Below are 16,903 nucleotides of genomic sequence, written 5' to 3' on the forward strand. Positions count from 1 at the left end.
AGAGATCAGATAAAAGGTCCACTGACCTCAAACAAACAAACAAAAACAGCTTTAATTGTTTCTTGAGAATGTTTTATTTTTCTTTTGCTTCCTGTTGAGCTTGATACCTTCTTAAGAAATGACAGACAGACGGACGCTGGTCCACAGGACGGCGGACTGACCTTTATTTCATCAAGAAACTGAGTCCACACACTGCGACTGTTACTCTGTCCTCACAAATAATCATGATAACACACACACACACACACACACACACACACACACCGTGCTTCATGCGTGCCGCTGAATCTTCTGCCTTAGATGGTTTTGAGGGGAGGAGCTGCACTATCTCACCTCAGAGAAAATCCTCCCTCTCTATACATCCCCCTCCTCTCCGCCTCTCTCTCTCTCTCTCTCTCTCTCTCTCTCTCTCTCTCTCTCTCTCCTGTGCTTTTCTCTGGCGGTTCAGAGGGAACTCTGCTCAGTCTCTCGTCTCTCTGACTCACAGCTGCTCAGGATGGATGCTGGGATTTTTACTCTGCATGTCCTGGTGCTGTCCTGCCTCATCCAAGGTATGCTCTCTCTCTTTCTCTCTCTCTCTCTCTTCTCTCGCTCTCTTCTCTTCTCTCCTCATCTCTCCTCTCTCTCTCGCCTCTCTCTCTGTGTGTGTGTGTGTGTGTGTTGATGGTTGATGTAACTCTGTAACATAATCAAGATGCTTATTTGTTATTCCTGCCGTGTCTCGGAGAGACTCTGGAGAGGCAGAGGCTTGACCCTGCTGGTTGCCGTCCTGTCAGGCGTTATGACTGTAAGGCCATGTGTTCCTGTGGACGTGTCGCCTCGCTGGAGGTTTCAGCCTTCAGATGATTCACTGTGTGACAGTATTAGAGACCGTCCTATGAGCAAACACATAAATCAGAACTTCTTAATACTTTAATGCCTTTCAGCTGAAAGCTCAACCTCTGACTTGACCGTTTCTCTCTGTCGTATCAAAGCTTAAAACTCAGACGTTTGGGACATAAATGGACAAACCGAAAAGACTTTTCTCAACACAAACTTCCAATTTCACACAAATGCTTCTACTTTCTACTCCTTTTCAAATCAACCAAACTAGGATTTGCTCATTTTCTTCAGTTTTTACTTTGTATATAAAAATACAAAGGGACATTTTCATCATTAATATTTTCTCATTTTACACTTGTTGGAAAAGAAAAACTGACCATTGCTTTACAAGCAGGAGTCTGTGGGTTCATATCAAACCACCTTAGAAGCTTGTATCTGTGAGAAATTAAATCTCCACTCATGAAGAAGACGGAGTGAATGAAGCTTTGGTTTGGCTTTATATTGATTGATCAAGCTTTGCTCTGGGATCTACTCTCTGTACTGATGATCTGCATATGTGAAGATGAACGATTACGCGGCCGGAGGTTAAATGTTCAGAAGTGCCATTTTAGAGACGTTCCGCTGTAAACTGACAGGAAAACCTGGCGAATGTCATTTGTGTCTGCCTCTCAATTCTCTGAAGGCCTGAATGTGTTGCTTCTAACAGGAAAGTGTGTGTGTGTGTGTGTGTGTGTGTGTGTGTGTGTGTGTGTGTGTGTGTGTGTGTGTGTGTGTGTGTGTGTGTGTGGTGATTCAAATCAGTGATTACATCATTGATTTCTTGGATTCAGAGCAAAATACATTTCAATCAAAATTTCTCAGCATAAAAATAAATCAATAAAATTATTGAAAGTTTAAATATGTTCTTGTAGTTGATAAGGAATTTCAAGGGTCAATGTTTCAAATCATTAAAGACAGCTACTGCTGGAAAAATTGCCCCAGTATTTAACCTTCCATTAATCTGCATTGACTTTTATTTTGAAAAAGGAGGCTACCAGAAAGAAGCTACCAGAGATCATGACTTCAGGAGGTGATTGAAATGCTCGAAGTCACTCTGCAAAGCATGTGGTGATCGAATAAAGCCATGAACCCCTGGAACCCGAGTCTCAGCACCCTGCCAGAGTTTCTGAGAGAGAAACGGAGCTGAAGCAGCCCTGAGAGCCTCACCCAGTCGCCCAAGATCTTTAGAGACAAATGTTTTTCTTTAAAAACAAATGAAATGCTCAAGTTTCAACATATAAAACGGGATGACAGGTATGCTGTGGTGCAGTAAGAACAGCGCTGAGTGAAGACGGAACCAGAAGTGTCTGAAAGAACAGCCTTATTTTTGTCATTATCATCAGTAGCATCGCCACGCCACTGAGGGAAGCTGTTGACGCCTTCCTGTGTGGTTTCACGGAGCAGACTGAGCAAAGAGAGGTCTCAGAACAGCAGCGCCTGGGTCTGCAGGAATATTTCACTCATTTATCCCTCAGAAAAACATTTAAAAATATGCATTTAACATTTTAACTTATTTTGCTTAAAAGCAGCCTGTGGTGGAAAATGTTCTAAACCTTGTTGTGAGAACGGAAATATGCCACCAGGGACCAGAGGCCAATGACGTCTTCAGCTTCTGTAGCATTTCTGTCTGTTCTGCAGTCATTGCCTAAATGCTGCTTTTGGAAGTTTTTCTAAAACAATAAAGGAAAAATTGTGCTGTTGATAGCTGTGGAAACAACATGCCTGTTCTTATGTCATGGAAAATATAGCTTCAGCATGAAAAAGTAAAAGTTACAAGGATAAACTGAGAAGTGATAGATGTGCTTTAATGTCTGATCATGGGTGTGCTTTGTTTGACAGTAGTTGTGGGTAATTAATGCAGCCTGGCTGAGTCTTTCCAAATAAAACCTTTCCAATTGTGCAGAATTCGTCAACAATAGAATCTTCGTCATTGAATTAATGTCTGCTGCACACTGTGAAAACAGGCTGCTGATGTGTGAGAGTCTGCAGCTCGGTCTGTTCGTTCAGCTCTTTGTTCTCAGCTGTTTCTCTCTGTGTTGGCGGCGTGTCGGGATTCAAAGGACTGTTTCACACAGTGGCTTTTATAACCCTGACCAGGAGAATCTATGCAGTTAGCAGTTTCAGACAGAGATGTGAGGTAAACTCTGGGCCAGTCGTTGTGCTTCTGACACTTTGTCACTTGTTCTGCCCCCGTCTGGCACCTCCGCTTAAAACCCAAAACATCAGAAGGATCGTCAGAGACAGAAGTTCCCACAGGGAGAACTGGCTCCTGGCGGCCAAGCGTTCAGAGCGGCGTCCCTTTTCGATCCTTGGATGTTGGCTCTTCCTCTCACTGTGAGGCAGATTTCACCAGGTGTTGGATCTTTCACCCAGTGATAGGGAACATGAGCTGCTCCAGAGCGTGGTGGAACAGCTCAGCTTTAAGCCCGCAATGTAAAGCGTTCATTAGTCCCTCCAGGAAACTGGAATTGGAAAATGCTGTAATTTCAACAGTTCTTTTAAATGCAACCAGTCTCCGTGAATTCTGTGTGAGTCTACAGTTTTGTCGTATCATCACAACTTGACAACATGGGATGAGAGAGCAGTACAGTTAATGCTGCTGGCTCAGCGGAGAGATCACCAGCTGAAATAAAGAAAGGAAAAAAAGAAAAGAAAGTTGTTTGATTCATTGTCGAAAAATACGTCACAGCCCATAAAGGAAAGGCAGCTGGAGAAGGCAGAAGAGGAAGCTCATGATTACAATCATTTTACAACAAACTCTGCTTGACTGACAAGTTTCAGCACCATGGAGAGAGACTGGCGTTTTGAAGTCCTTCAAAATGAAGATGAAGAGTAACAAACATAACGATCGTCAGGCTACACGGTCGCTAATCACAGAGCAGCACTAACTCACAGCAGTTCAGCACCATGGATAGCGACAGCATCATTTTCACACCTATTTGAATTATTTCAGAGCCTGAATCAGTAGCTTTACAGTTGAGTCAAAGTGGCACAGTGGCCCACGCTCACAAACGCTCTTCATTATGAAGACTGCAGGCCTGCTCACCACGATCTGAAGAACAAGCGACAAGGCTGGACCAAACTAACGAGATGCTTTTGTAATATCGGTCTGTTAAAACGCTGTTTGAAATATCAGTCCCTTCTTATCCCTTCACAAACTGACCCCTGGTGTAACGTGGAGTCTGTTTCCACCGTTGTGAACTCTGCTCTGCACTTGTTTCATAGAGGTGCAGAGAAGTCATGTTCTGTTGTGGTTCAGAATTATATCACTGAGACAACGTAAAGCTTCTAACTAACCCCCCCCCCCCCCCCCCCCCCCCCCACACACACACACACACACACACACACACACACACCCCACCCCCCCCAACAGGCTCTCTGCAGGGTGAGTACCAGCGGCGCCTCTACAAGGAGCTGATGAAGAGCTACAACCCTCTAGAGCGGCCGGTCAACAACGACTCCCACAGCCTGACCGTCCACTTCTCCTTCAGCCTGCTGCAGATCATGGACGTGGTGAGAACACACACACACACACACACACACACACACACACACACACACACACACACACACACAGCCTGACCCCAGTAATGTGTTTTTAATGACGGAGTGATTTCTGGGAGGTTGTTATTCTTCTTTCACAGATCAGTACTTTGAATTTTTTTTAGAATGATGAGCTGTGAGGTTTTCTCCCGGGTACAACGAACAACACTCAGTGGAATCATCATAAAAATACATCCTGAATCCCAATTCTCAACTGTCACACTATTATTATAGGCTGTTGAAAACTGTTAATTAATTTAAATACAAAAATCAGTTGTTTTATTTTTTTCACCAGCCAAAGCAGTGCAGACTGGGTTTGAGTGGATTTTATGTCTGTAAGTAAAGAATCAGGTCTTTACACCTGACCTGCTCGTCACAACACGTCGAGGTTCTGCCGTGCTTCCATTTCCATCCAGTAGGGTTGGTGTTGGATAGATTTGATCAGTTTGAGTGTGAGACCGTCTCTTTCAGCTGCTTTAAGTCGAATGAAGAAGAGTAAATATCTGCAGTGACCGTGCTGCGTCGAGTCTTCAATCAGGTCCTCTTCTGTCTGTGAAGTCTGGCTGGTTCCATACTGTCCTGATTTATTTTGGATGCTCAGTGTTGCCTTCAGAACTGATGAAGTCTTGTTTTTAAATATTTAACAAGGTGCTGGAAACATGGCAGAGGAAACCAAATCAGTCTACATGTACACACATCTAAAGATGAATCAGCACACAGGATATTACTGTGTTCTGACTGCACATGTTAAATTAAACACTGCCATGTTTACAGTGTAAAACTTTCCTTCAGACCATCCACCTGATTCCTCTCAAACACAACGGAGCTCATGAAGAAAAAAACGGATTGATCTCATAGTAAAGATGGATCTTAGAATAATTTCTGATCACTGAGGGCGATGAACTGATGGAAACATGAAAACGAGGAGTCGTCCTGGGTCTAACGGTCCTGGTCCCCCTCACGCGCTGCAGATACATGACCTTCCTGCTGCCCACGTGCCCACGTGCACAGCTCATTATCAGACTTCTGCAGAGACACTGATGGCTTCATAAATTCCCTACTCTTCTGTTCTTGGAGGGAATTCAACACGATGGAACTTTGGCTCTTGATTTTATTTTGCAGTGGATGTTTGCTCATTTAGGGCTCAGTCGCCCTTCTCTTCCCGTTTTGCTGACACCCAAAGCTTTGGGCTGGCACTGCAGGGTTGGATGGTAATTAGGTCCTCATATCATGCCACACAGGGACTGTGAATGGATGTGAAGCCGTTCATTTTCCTCCTGGACATTTTTACTGCTGGCAAAGGTCACGACCCACTGAAGAATTGGATATTGTATTTATAGTTGTGTTTTTTGGTTTTGTGTGTGTGTGTGTGTGTGTGTGTGTGTGTGTGTGTGTGTGTGTGTGTGTGTGTGTGTAAGACAACGCTGCTACACAACATTCAGAACAGTGAATGAAGCAGGAACATTAAACGAGGCCAGAGGCTAATTAAACATTCCCTCACAGTTCTTCAGCACTACATAAACTTATATTCTCTCTTGCTTGTTACGTCTCTTGATCATTATCTGTCAGTCGTGCTGCATTCGGCCACAGAGTGAGTCTTCACCTTTCACCAACACGAGCGGCGGGAAGGTGGAAGGTGGAAGGTGGAGCAGGAGCTGCACCCGCTGCTCACAGCACTGCCTGCTTGTTTTCCATCAGTTCAGTGTTGAGGTCCAGAAGCTGGGCTTCAGAATACTGGACCCGGCTCCGGACCGACCTGATCAGAGCGCCACGAGCCATGAGGCTGCCAGGCTCTGCGCCAGCCGCCGCTGCACCAGCAGATATCTCTGGCTTAATGTCAGAACTCTAAAACTGAAACTTTGTCCAACCGTGTGTTCAAACTGAGACCTGTCCAGCTTAAAGGTCCCTGTACTTTCAGTCCTGATCCGTGTTAGTCGGGTTTGCCTACAGACGGTTGATGGATGGATCACGCAAAACATTTTAATCTGAGAGACTTGAGAGCTGGAGACAGAAGGGAATTTTGATTTCCTTTACTACCCACAACGTCGTCCCTATTTTGCGTGCTTCGGACTCAGTTAGCTCTGTCCACATGTTGAAGTGTCCTTGAGCAAGACATCAAACCCCAAACTGAGCGCCCTCCATAGCAGCTGCCTCTCCTGCTGGGTGTGACTGGGTGAATGTCAAAAAGTCATGTTCAGTGGTGAAAGTGAATGTCTGGTCATGATTTTAAAGGTTGTATAGAGGATTTTCCACGGAGAGAGAAATCCAGTGACTGTTAGTCCTTTTTGAAATGCTGCCATGCGTGACCCCCACCCCTCCTCCCCTGCTCTCCCCGGAGGACCGCCTCCTACATACGCAGAAAGTAGCATGTAGCAACTTAAAGCTATAGTGCGTAACTTCAGTCGCCCTCTAGCGGAATTCTGCGTTCTTACAACAATAAAGCCGGCGCTTCCACATGACGAACACCCCAGTGTTCCCCCTGCCCCCCCCCCCCCCCTCCCCCTCTCCCCCCAATCTGCCACAGTGATTCGCGTTTCCACAGCGCCAATCACCGTTGGAAACGGTTTTTATTGTGTGTGAATAAGGACAGCTGGTGAAAAAAAGACGGACTCTTCCGAAGAGGTAATTATTGGTTTTTTTTGTTTTGTTTTTTTTGTTTTTTTAGCCACAGAAACGCAAATAGCTTATTACAAACAGGAGACAAGGTGCCTGCTAATTTGTACCTGACAAGTTTGCCTTCTCCGTCGGTCACTTTCCTTCTCCCAACCGTCCAGGCTTTTTTTCTGGTGGTAGGATCCACTCCAGGACTCTTTCTCGGTCGTTTCTTTGGATTATCCGCCATGCCGCTTCCTCATTCTGCCTGAGCTGAGCCTGTTGCTATGAGACGCTCTGCGCGTCCTCCCCCTCCCTTCTTGTTGTGACGTAAAATGCGTAATTTCCTGCTCGCCAGCGCGGGAATGTCGCCGGTCGACACGCAAAGCAAGAAATATATGTATTGAAAAATCCCGCGACATGTTAGAGGAGCCGATCGGCTTAATCTGCATTTTGTCATCTCCACTAGTAGTGGCTTGGCTAAAACAGACGTTCATAGACATTTAAAAGTTACGCACTATAGCTTTAACAACTTAGCATCATAGCGTTAACACAACGTGTCCTTTTGAACAACACAAACACAGCAAATATGAGTAAAATCCTGCACTTGCGCCAAACCCTGTCCCTGAGCCGTCCCTGCTCTCGGTGGATCAGGAGGACGGGGAGGTTTGTGTGGAGCTGCAGGACTGGAGCAGACTCGGAGCTCACAGCTGATCTGTGTGGCTGCAGCCTGCAGGCTAAACAACCCCCCCCCCCACCCCCCTCCTCTCACTCTCCGGACTTTTTCATACAAGTCTTGTTTTAAGATTAAAACATACATTTTCACCAAATGGCAGCACGTTGCAGCTGTGATTAAGAAAAAGTGTCTCAAGTCTGCAGGTGAAAAGGTGTTGATAGCAGCAGCAGAGCCTGGCATGGGGGGAGCGGGGTGGAGCGCGTGGGGGAGGGGGGACGAAAAGGGCATAGGAGCATGACAGCTACGCTACAAATGTAGAGAGCTTGATTGACACGTTAGAAAACCAATAGATAACGAGGCTGCCTCGTTATTGATTGGCTAAAGTAATGTTGGTTTTACAACGTCCAGAGTTGATTAATGTTTATGATTTTTTTTTATCACGATAAAAACAAGGCTGCTACAGCTTAATAACGCCATTTTTTAGCTTTAATTCATTTTTGTTAGTAATAAAGATCTTCTATACAACCTTTAATGGATTATTTGATTCCAGTTTTCATCACATCCTGACGGAGCTGGCAGCCTGATCCATTCATGCATTAATGCACAGTGTAGGTGTTTTCTGAGCCAATGAGCAACGAGCTCAGGCGCCACGCCCATCCCCATTGGAGAGACAACTTCACTCGTCTCTAATCCTCAGTGTTTGTGATTGTTTGGTTCTTGCGTTGCTGTATTGTTCAGTTCATAATGAGCGGTGAAGCTGAGCTCCTCAGGGTTACAGCGTTTCAGCAGCAGGAACGTTCTACTGTAAAACCCTAAGAGAGAAAACATGATGAGGAAAGTAACGACCTTTGAGGCGTTCATGGTGAGAGATGGCCGAACAGGCTCTCCTCCAGGTTTTCTCTATCAAGCTGAGCTCTGGACATCAAGCTGCTTCAGATGGAGCTGGATGGACAGCCGGTGAGCCGCTCTCCCTGTCAGAAGCTGTCTGCTCTGTGGGGGTTGCTTCCACGGCTTCCAGCAGCTTATGCGTGTTTGCTCTCCAGCTGCTGCCGTTCGGCCCGTCGCCCCTCAGCATTACCTCCAGACCAGTGACTCCTCCCGAGCTGAGGAGCTCCTCCTGTCCTCTGCTCGTCCTCCTTCCGCTGAGAAGCAAAACAAACTCAACACTTCAGTCTGTAGGGATTCAGGTTGGTTGTGGATTTCCAGCAGGTGACTAAAGGCCCGTCCATGCTTCACATGTACGCGTTTCCGCGTCCGCTTTGGAAGGTCCGCGCACCACCGATGCGGACGCGCTTTCTCCCATGCTACATTTTGAGCTCAGCTGTGCTTCTCATGCAGGCGCGGTGATCCACGCAGCCTTGACAAGCTTTTCCGGCACCACAGACTGTTTATCTGCTCCTTTATTACGGATTATTTAGAGAAAATTAAGCACATACACTGTCAGTACATTATCTTTAAGTATTAAAGTTTATTTAGCCTTTTTTTTCTGTTTCTGAATCGCGGGGCGGCGCCGGAGCGATTAGTTACTTTTTCACTTCTGTCTGCAGACCTCCTCCTCCCTCCAGACAGTCTCTCTCTCTTTCCATGAGTTTTTCACTCTTTCGGTGTCTTTAAGTGGAGCCATCAGGCTGGAGCTCCGTCTACTTTCACTTTTAATGTCATGTTTTGTTTGCTATGGCGCTCTGGCGCAGGCGCACACTTCCGCAACCTGGCGCAATGCGCAACGCGGTCTCAAATTCTGGCTGCTGCACGGACGTCCGCGGATCGGTCCGTGCGGACCCTAGCGGACAGGAATTCATGACGATTTTTATGTCACGCGGACCAACGCGCAACGCGCACCCACGCGGACATGTGAAGCATGGACGGGCCTTTAATATAAACACGCATCGTCAACTGAAGCACAGAAATGATCCCTGAAAACCAGACGATGTGCCGGAATGGTTATCATTCCTCACAGCTCCACAAATCAATATTTTAGATGTAAGAATTCTTCAGAAGCCTCTGATGTTCAAGAATCTTTGATCCTGACTTTCTGAATACTTGTTTTCTGCTGGATTCACTCTGGTGGTCCATCTCCGCTTCATACTGTAGTTATTCTTTTTAAACCACCTGCTCATACAGCTTATCATAGAATTTTGATTAATTGATCTGAAATGATGGTGAAATGTTTAATAAAATAGATATTTCACAGATATTGAAGCCAGCTTCCACCCTTGTTGGGCCATGGTTAGCTGGGATGGACTGACCAGGGCCTGCCGTGCCGCTGTCACAGCTGAGCTCCAGCTGTCGCTTTCACTCCTGCCTGCCTAACACACCTGCAGTGCTTCTTCATAAACAGAGGGAGGATTCTGTTCTCTCTGAACTTTTCCTGTCATGTTGTTCGGTTCTAGGTTCGTCTGCTTCCAGTGTAAATGTACAGGAATGAAATTGCTTGGTTTCAGTTCCAGCTGTCGGAGACGCACATTTGTTGCTCCAGTAAACAACTGGAGCAGCATCTCTGTGTGTGGATGTTCTATGTTGAAGGTACAGTGTGCATGCTCACTGCAGATTAGAGCAGTGTTACATGACTGAAGCAAACCCTGACCGCTGGGGGTCTTCAGGTGTTAGCTTAGCGGCATTTGGCCTCGCTGTGTCATCAGATGGAACTAATTCAGGGAACCTGTTCAGATGAGCTTTATTCAAAGCAGACCTGGGACTAGTGTCAGACAGTGGGAGCCTCCAGAGTGAATCTGTGGATAATATGAAACTCCATTAAAGGAGTGTGTGGGACTAGCTGCAGGGCCTTTTTGGACAAAACCAACAGAGCGGTTCAGAAGCAATTAATGCAGAATTGTTTTTGCATAACAGGTCAACAGTTTAGTTACATTGATAGAAAGCTGCAGCTTTTGGCTGGTTCTTCTAATGTCTGAGTTCTTTTTCTGGAGCAGAATCACAGCGTTACTGCTGATATACTATTGTTTGTGTGTTGCTGTGTCTTCCTTCAGAACCATCAAAGGACCTGCCCTGATTTAAAACCTCTTATTTTGTGAACTGAATTTGCAAAAACTAGGATTTGTTGTGAGATGAGCTGGATCTGGGTTCCTGTCCGAGCCTCTCTGGGGTTGGTAAAGAGAAAGAGACAGCTGTCGCTGAGATGAAGCAGGTCCGGTGTTTGAGAAGGGTGGAGTTCTTTCTCTTTTGATCTGCAGCCGCTGTTTCAGTGAGAATTTAATGTTTCGTCGTTCAAATATGCAGAAACGTTTTTCCACACGGCTGCTCTGCATGTACTGACGATTCACGTTGGCGGGAAGCTAACTGAAGGTCGGCTATTCATTTTTTTCACATTTTCCCTGTGTGTGAGCCCTCCCTCCCTCCCTCCCACACACCAGACCCGCTCACATCCTCACCGTTCAGCCCTCCCTGTGAGCCGCTCCGCTCTGGAATGAATTAGCAGGCTGGACATTCATCAAACTGACATTATTCGTATTCATCCTCCACGTTTCTGGCCGGCCGCCACGCTTAGCGTTCATTTTACTGGAGAAAAGAAACGGCGCAGAATGAAGAGACTTTTAAGCGTGAAGGCAGTGACTTAAAGGACATCTGCAAACGAGGCCGCTGGATCCCGAACGCAGCTTTAGGCTCATCGACTCGTAAAACTGATCCCCTGATTCGGCTTCAACAGTCCCTCCAAGCAGCTGACACGGTTTTATATCTCCGTCTGTCTTTCTTTCCGAAGTGTGCGTAGCATCCGGGAGCCGTGTGGAAGCGTCGGCCGAGGCGTTGGTTTCTGCAGAATCACAGCAGGATCCACCTCTGCAGCTCCAGTGGATTTACATACGGCAGCTGTTCCCTCATTACGTATTCCCAGATCCTCATTTGAAGTGGAGATTGTGGGTCACTTCTGTTCTTCTGTACTTGTTTGTTACTTGAAACCAAAAACCAGGGTGTCGACTCAGTTCTTTGGTCCTGAGCTGCTCAACAAATCACTGGAGCCAGTTAAAACATGAAGCACTGGTTTCAGTCCGTCCATACACGGTAGTGGAAAGCTGTGGATTTTATTTTATATTAGACTTTATTAGCAGGTCAGCCCTATTGAGACACAATAATGTCTTCCTCAGGGGAAGCCTGGAGGAGACAGCAGCTTAAAACATTATATTAGAACAGAGAGGTCAGAGGTCACATAAAATACAAATGAGACCAGATAAAGAAAAACAAAAACAGAGAGATCAGAGTAAATAAGTCAAATAATCAGGATTTGATTTGATACAGATTCCAGTTTCCCAACAAGAGAGACTGGTTCCTTCAGGTTTAAAGCTCTCTGGACTGGCAGGTAGATCGGGGAACATTTACTTTAACAAACACAGAATTCAATAAGCTGCACTCTGGAAGGAAGAAATGGAAGGAAAATGGAGACAGTTATTGTTCATATCTGGAAATATGTTGTTCAGGTCTGCACGACACAGATTCCTCATGAGATTTTGGGTTTACAGCTGGCTCCTTGTCTCTGTGGCTCTCATGTGACCGGCTGATGCTTTTAGCTCATGCTGCAGGTCAGAAGACTGGTGGGAACCCAAAGGGTTAAAGTGGCACTCAGACATTATTCCTCAAATTTACAGTCTGTCATCATGTTGAGGAAAATGGTCCCAGACAGTACCTGTTCTGTTCTGTTCTGATCTGTTCTGTTCTGTTCTGTTCTGTTCTGTTCTGTTCTGTGTTTTTCAGGATGAGAAGAATCAAGTACTGACCACCAACATCTGGCTGCAGCTGGTGAGTTCAGCTTCCATCAACACAGTTCTACCTGCTGCAGGGCCAGATGTTTTCCCGCAGTCTTTCAAACCACACCATCACCTGGGGGTCAGAGGTCATTCTCAGACACCCACGGTGGTGACCGCTTCACAGTGGGAATTAAACCTGCAAACTCTTGATGTGAAGTCTGCTTCTCAGCCAGTGGCAGAGAGACGATAAACACAAAAACACCCAGCAGTCTGAGCTGTGGGAATTAGTAGTTACTGGATGTAACTCCAGTTCTACGAGTAGGTGCGTGCCCGCCTACGGGCTTCGCTAGTGGCACACCTCCAATCTCTGTCCAATCCACTGAGACTATACAAAGCTCGACGCTCCAATCCCCCGCACGCGATGGCGCAGCGCCACGCCCCACACCGAGGGTACATAACCTCTGATGGCGCTAAAGCAAACCCTTCTTCTGACGTCAGCAAAACAAGGGAAGCAGACAGCTGGGCCAGCAGGTAGGCGGGCACGCACTTACTCGTAGAACTGGAGTTACATCCAGTAACTACTAATTCTACTTCGTAAGTGCTTAGCCCGCCTACGGGCTTCGCTAGTGGTACTCACCAAGGCGAAGGCCGTAGGTCGATGAATGTACTCCCAGCTGGCCTCCTGACGGGATTGGTGCGTAAGACGGAAGTAAACAAACCGTACGTCCGGAACGGCCGTAGAACTCCCGAAGGACGAGGCGGGCATCGAAGCGACGAAGCACGGCCCACGACGTACAGAAGCATCGCCGCAGCAACACACACACACGTCAGCCACGGCAGAGCCAAGCGGCAGGCGGGGAATCCCTGGTCGTCGGGCAAGAAGACCAGACACGGCAAGCGGCAGAACCCCTGTTCCCGCTAAGCACCGCCACAGTCATAACATCTGCGGGCCGTGGCCGAGCCAGGCGGCAGGTGGAAAAGTCCTGGCCCGCGACCCCACACGGGACGCGGCAGCCGGGCCACAGGACCCACACGCTCAAGCGGCAGAACCTCCGTTCCCGCTGAGCACTGACGGTCACAACATCCGCTAGCCAAGGCAGAGCCAGAGCGGCAGGCGGGGAAAACCCTGGCCCGCGACCCCACACGGGACGCGGCGGCAGGGCCAGAAGGACCGAAACGGTTAGACGATCGAAATCTTGTTCTCGCCGAAAACTGACATGGCCGCAGAGTCAGTGTACATATCCAACAGATTTGAACGCACGAAGGTGGACGCAGAGGCCCAGGAGGCAGCCTGGCAGACGTCACTCATGTGACCCCTCTGCACAGGGCCGCAGAGGCAGCCACACATCGTGTGGAATGAGCACGAATCACCGCCAGCGGCCTCGTAGGCAGCTGCAATAGCGGCCCCCACCCAGTGGGCGAGATGCTGAGAGGTCAGCAGGGAGCCACGTCCCCTGGCTCAAAACCTCACAGACAGCTGGTTCGTGGTGTGAAAGCCAGCTGTGCGCTGGACATAAAGACGCAGAGCCCTGACCGGGCACAGCAACCGTCAGGGTGGATGCCGCGCGACCGCTGTCCAGCAGGGCCTGGAAGAACTCCAAAACTCCACCGATGGCACAGGAGACTGGGTCCAAGCCCCTCTCCGAACACCACAACATGAAGAGCTGCCACCGAAACCTGTAGGCCTTGACAGTAGAGGGGGCCCTGGCACTCTGAATGGTGGACACCACCGCTGGGGGGAGGTCTAGTTCCACTAGACTCACCCGCTCAGCCTCCAAGCCAGGAGCCTCCCGCCAAGGAAGGGGCGGGACCGAAGGGCCCCCCCTGCCTGCTGCAGTGTGTCAGTCCGTCGGGAATCGGCCACGGGTCTCCGACAGCCAGCTGAACCAGATCCGGGAACCACTGTTCACTCGGGGTGTCTGGAGCCCCCACAATCACCTGAAGATTGTGCAACCTCACCCTGCGCAGCAGCGGGGAAAAGAGGTGGACTGGAGGGAACGCGTACAGGAGGCCCGACAACCAGCTCCTGTGTGCGAAGGTGTCTACCCCTAGAGGGGGCCGGTCTGACGACCTGAGCGAGAACCAGAGTGGGCACTGTGCGTTCTCTGCACTGGCGAAAAGGTCTGCCACTGGGGGTCCGAACCTGTGCCAGAGTCGGGCTGCGACTCAAGGGGACAGACCTACTCATCGCAGAGTGGCCCTCCCCGGGACATTCTGTCTGCACCGACGTTGAGGACTCCGGAAACGTGACGCGCTCTGAGAGACGCGAGGTGCCGGTCCGCCCACAGGAGGATCTCCGCTGCTTTGCGATGAAGAGGGGGAGACCGGGTCCCCCCCTGTCTTTTCAGGTACATGACCACCGTAGTGTTATCGGTCCTGACGAGCACATGGCTGCCCTTCAGCCTGGCTTGGAAATGGAGCAGGACTTTCTGCACCACCCACCGCGTGGTGGTCTAGGGTGCCTCCCCATCCTGAGACGCATCCGTGAACACTTCGACGCGATGCGACACGCAGCCCAGGGGAACTCCTTGCATTAGGAGAGCAGGATCCAGCCAATAAAGGAGATCCTCACGCGCTTGGGGCGGGATCGGGAACCGTTTGCATCCGTCCCGCTTCCCCACGCAGCGGAGGCGTGCAAACCACCGTTGCAGCCTGCTCATGTGTAGAAGGCCCAGCCGGACCACTGGGTGGGTTGCGGCCATCAAACTCAGGATGGTCCTGATCAATCGAACCCCGACCAGGGGTGCTCTCACTGCAGACCTCAGGGTCGAGAGAAGGGAGGTTCGTCTCTCCTCAGAGAGGTGGGCCGTTATGGAGAGTGTATCCGGCTCCAACCCCAGATAAGCCATGCTCTGAGCTGGGGTGAGCTCGCTCTTGTGTCGGTTCACCATGAACCCCAGGAGCTCGATGTGGTGCAGGACCTGGGTCGTGTGCAGCACAGCCTCCTGATGAGAGGACGCCAGTATGAGCCAGTCGTCGATGTAAGTGAGGATCCTCAGACCACGACGACGGAGGGCCTCCAATGCTGCTTCGACACACTTGGTAAAGGTGCGAGGGGCGAGAGAGTAGCCGAAGGGGAGCCGGTTGTATTGAAATTACCTGGTCTCCACGGCGAAGCGGAGGAAGGCTCTGTGCCTTCTGAGAATGGGGATGTGGAAGTAGGCATCCGTCAGGTCGACCGAAGTCATCCAGTCCCCGGGTCGAATGCTCTCCAGGAAGTGTTTGACCATCAGCATGCGGAACCTCCTGGTGGCTATGTGAGTGTTCAGGACCCTCAGGTCCAGAATGGGTCTCATACCTCCGCTCTTCTTGGGAACCAAGAAGTAGGGTGAATAAAAACCAAAGTGTCAGCTCCGTCCCCGGCGGAGGAGTGAGGCTACTTCCGCCTCGAGAGCGGCCGCCCCCGCAGGGCATGCGAGCCGCGTACGAAGGATGCCGTTGAAGAGAGGTGGACGACAGGCGAACTGCAGAGCATAGCCACTTCTCAGCATCCTGGACAGCCAGGGAGAAAGCGGTCCCAACATAGCACGCCACCGGAGCATGAGTGGCTGCACCATGGCCTGAGGGGACGGCCCACCCGTCCTCCCGGCCTCGGGAGATGGGGGGCCCCGGCGAAAGGGCCGTGAAGGGGGCTTCCCTTGAATGAACGCGGGCGGCCGCCACGGGGCCACGGACCAGCGTTTTGCTGGGGACAACCCGAGCAGAGGCAGCGCGATCTCGGCCGCTGGCCTTGGTGCTGAACCCGGAGCCAGGACGCTCAATAGCGGGAACCCGGGACGGCAGGGCTTCGCTGCTCCGAGGCTCCGCCGTGTCAACACACGGAGAAGCCGAGGGAGCGCTGTTGGGAGCAAAACGAATAAGGCCGGGATTGGGACGCTCTGTGGCGGAAACCTGGGCCGGCGCGAGTCCGCCGCTCGGCGGAGAAACTCCGCTGGAAGCAGTATGAGTGGCGCCAGGGCTGGGGCGTGTGTACGCCGGCAGCCCGGGGCGCTACGGCACTGCCGCTCCGAGAGCAGAGGCCAGCGGACAAACACTGATAGGAGCGCCATGGGTGCGGCCGAGGCCGGGATGCCCCACAGCGGGGACCCGGACTGGGACGGCGTCGCCGCTCTGACGCTTTTTTCATGCTCACTCGAGCCGAAGCCGGTGGAGAGAGCAGCCTGGAGCTTTTGCGGGGTGCCGGAAGGACATCGGTAGCGCACCGCTTGTTTGGCGTGCACAGTGTGAGAGCTAGTGGCTCCAGCTCGCCGCTATGCCCCGCGTCCGCAGCCACAGTGCGACCAGAGCGCGAGGGAAATGCCGGTGATGAGGTGGTTCCGTAAGCATTCCACTCACCATTCTCAGCCACCTTATCTCGGAGCGGGAGAAAGGAGGGAGAAGAGCCCAGCTGGGTTTTGCACTTTTCAATCATGCCAACACGGGGGAGGAAGGATTGATGCTCTTTCGAAGATGTAACGGGCCTGACAGCCTTTATTTGCATTTTTGCTGGCAGATGCGGGTCGAGCGGACGGAGCGCTTCGTGTCTCGGGAGTCTGCG

At 50.0% G+C, this 16,903-nt stretch overlaps 1 protein-coding gene across 1 annotated transcript in view; it reads left to right on the forward strand.

Moving 5' to 3' along the window:
- The first annotated feature begins 496 nt into the window (after window positions 1-496).
- Window positions 497-16,903, forward strand: part of LOC115391893 (neuronal acetylcholine receptor subunit alpha-7) — a 43,173-nt gene continuing 26,766 nt past the window's right edge. The window contains exons 1-3 of the mRNA XM_030096308.1: window positions 497-551; window positions 4,235-4,374; window positions 12,374-12,418. Coding sequence (XP_029952168.1) covers window positions 497-551; window positions 4,235-4,374; window positions 12,374-12,418 — 240 coding nt within the window. The remainder of the gene's footprint in view (window positions 552-4,234; window positions 4,375-12,373; window positions 12,419-16,903) is intronic.

This window comes from Salarias fasciatus, chromosome 7, assembly GCF_902148845.1.
Source record: "Salarias fasciatus chromosome 7, fSalaFa1.1, whole genome shotgun sequence".
Lineage (NCBI taxonomy): Eukaryota > Metazoa > Chordata > Actinopteri > Blenniiformes > Blenniidae > Salarias > Salarias fasciatus.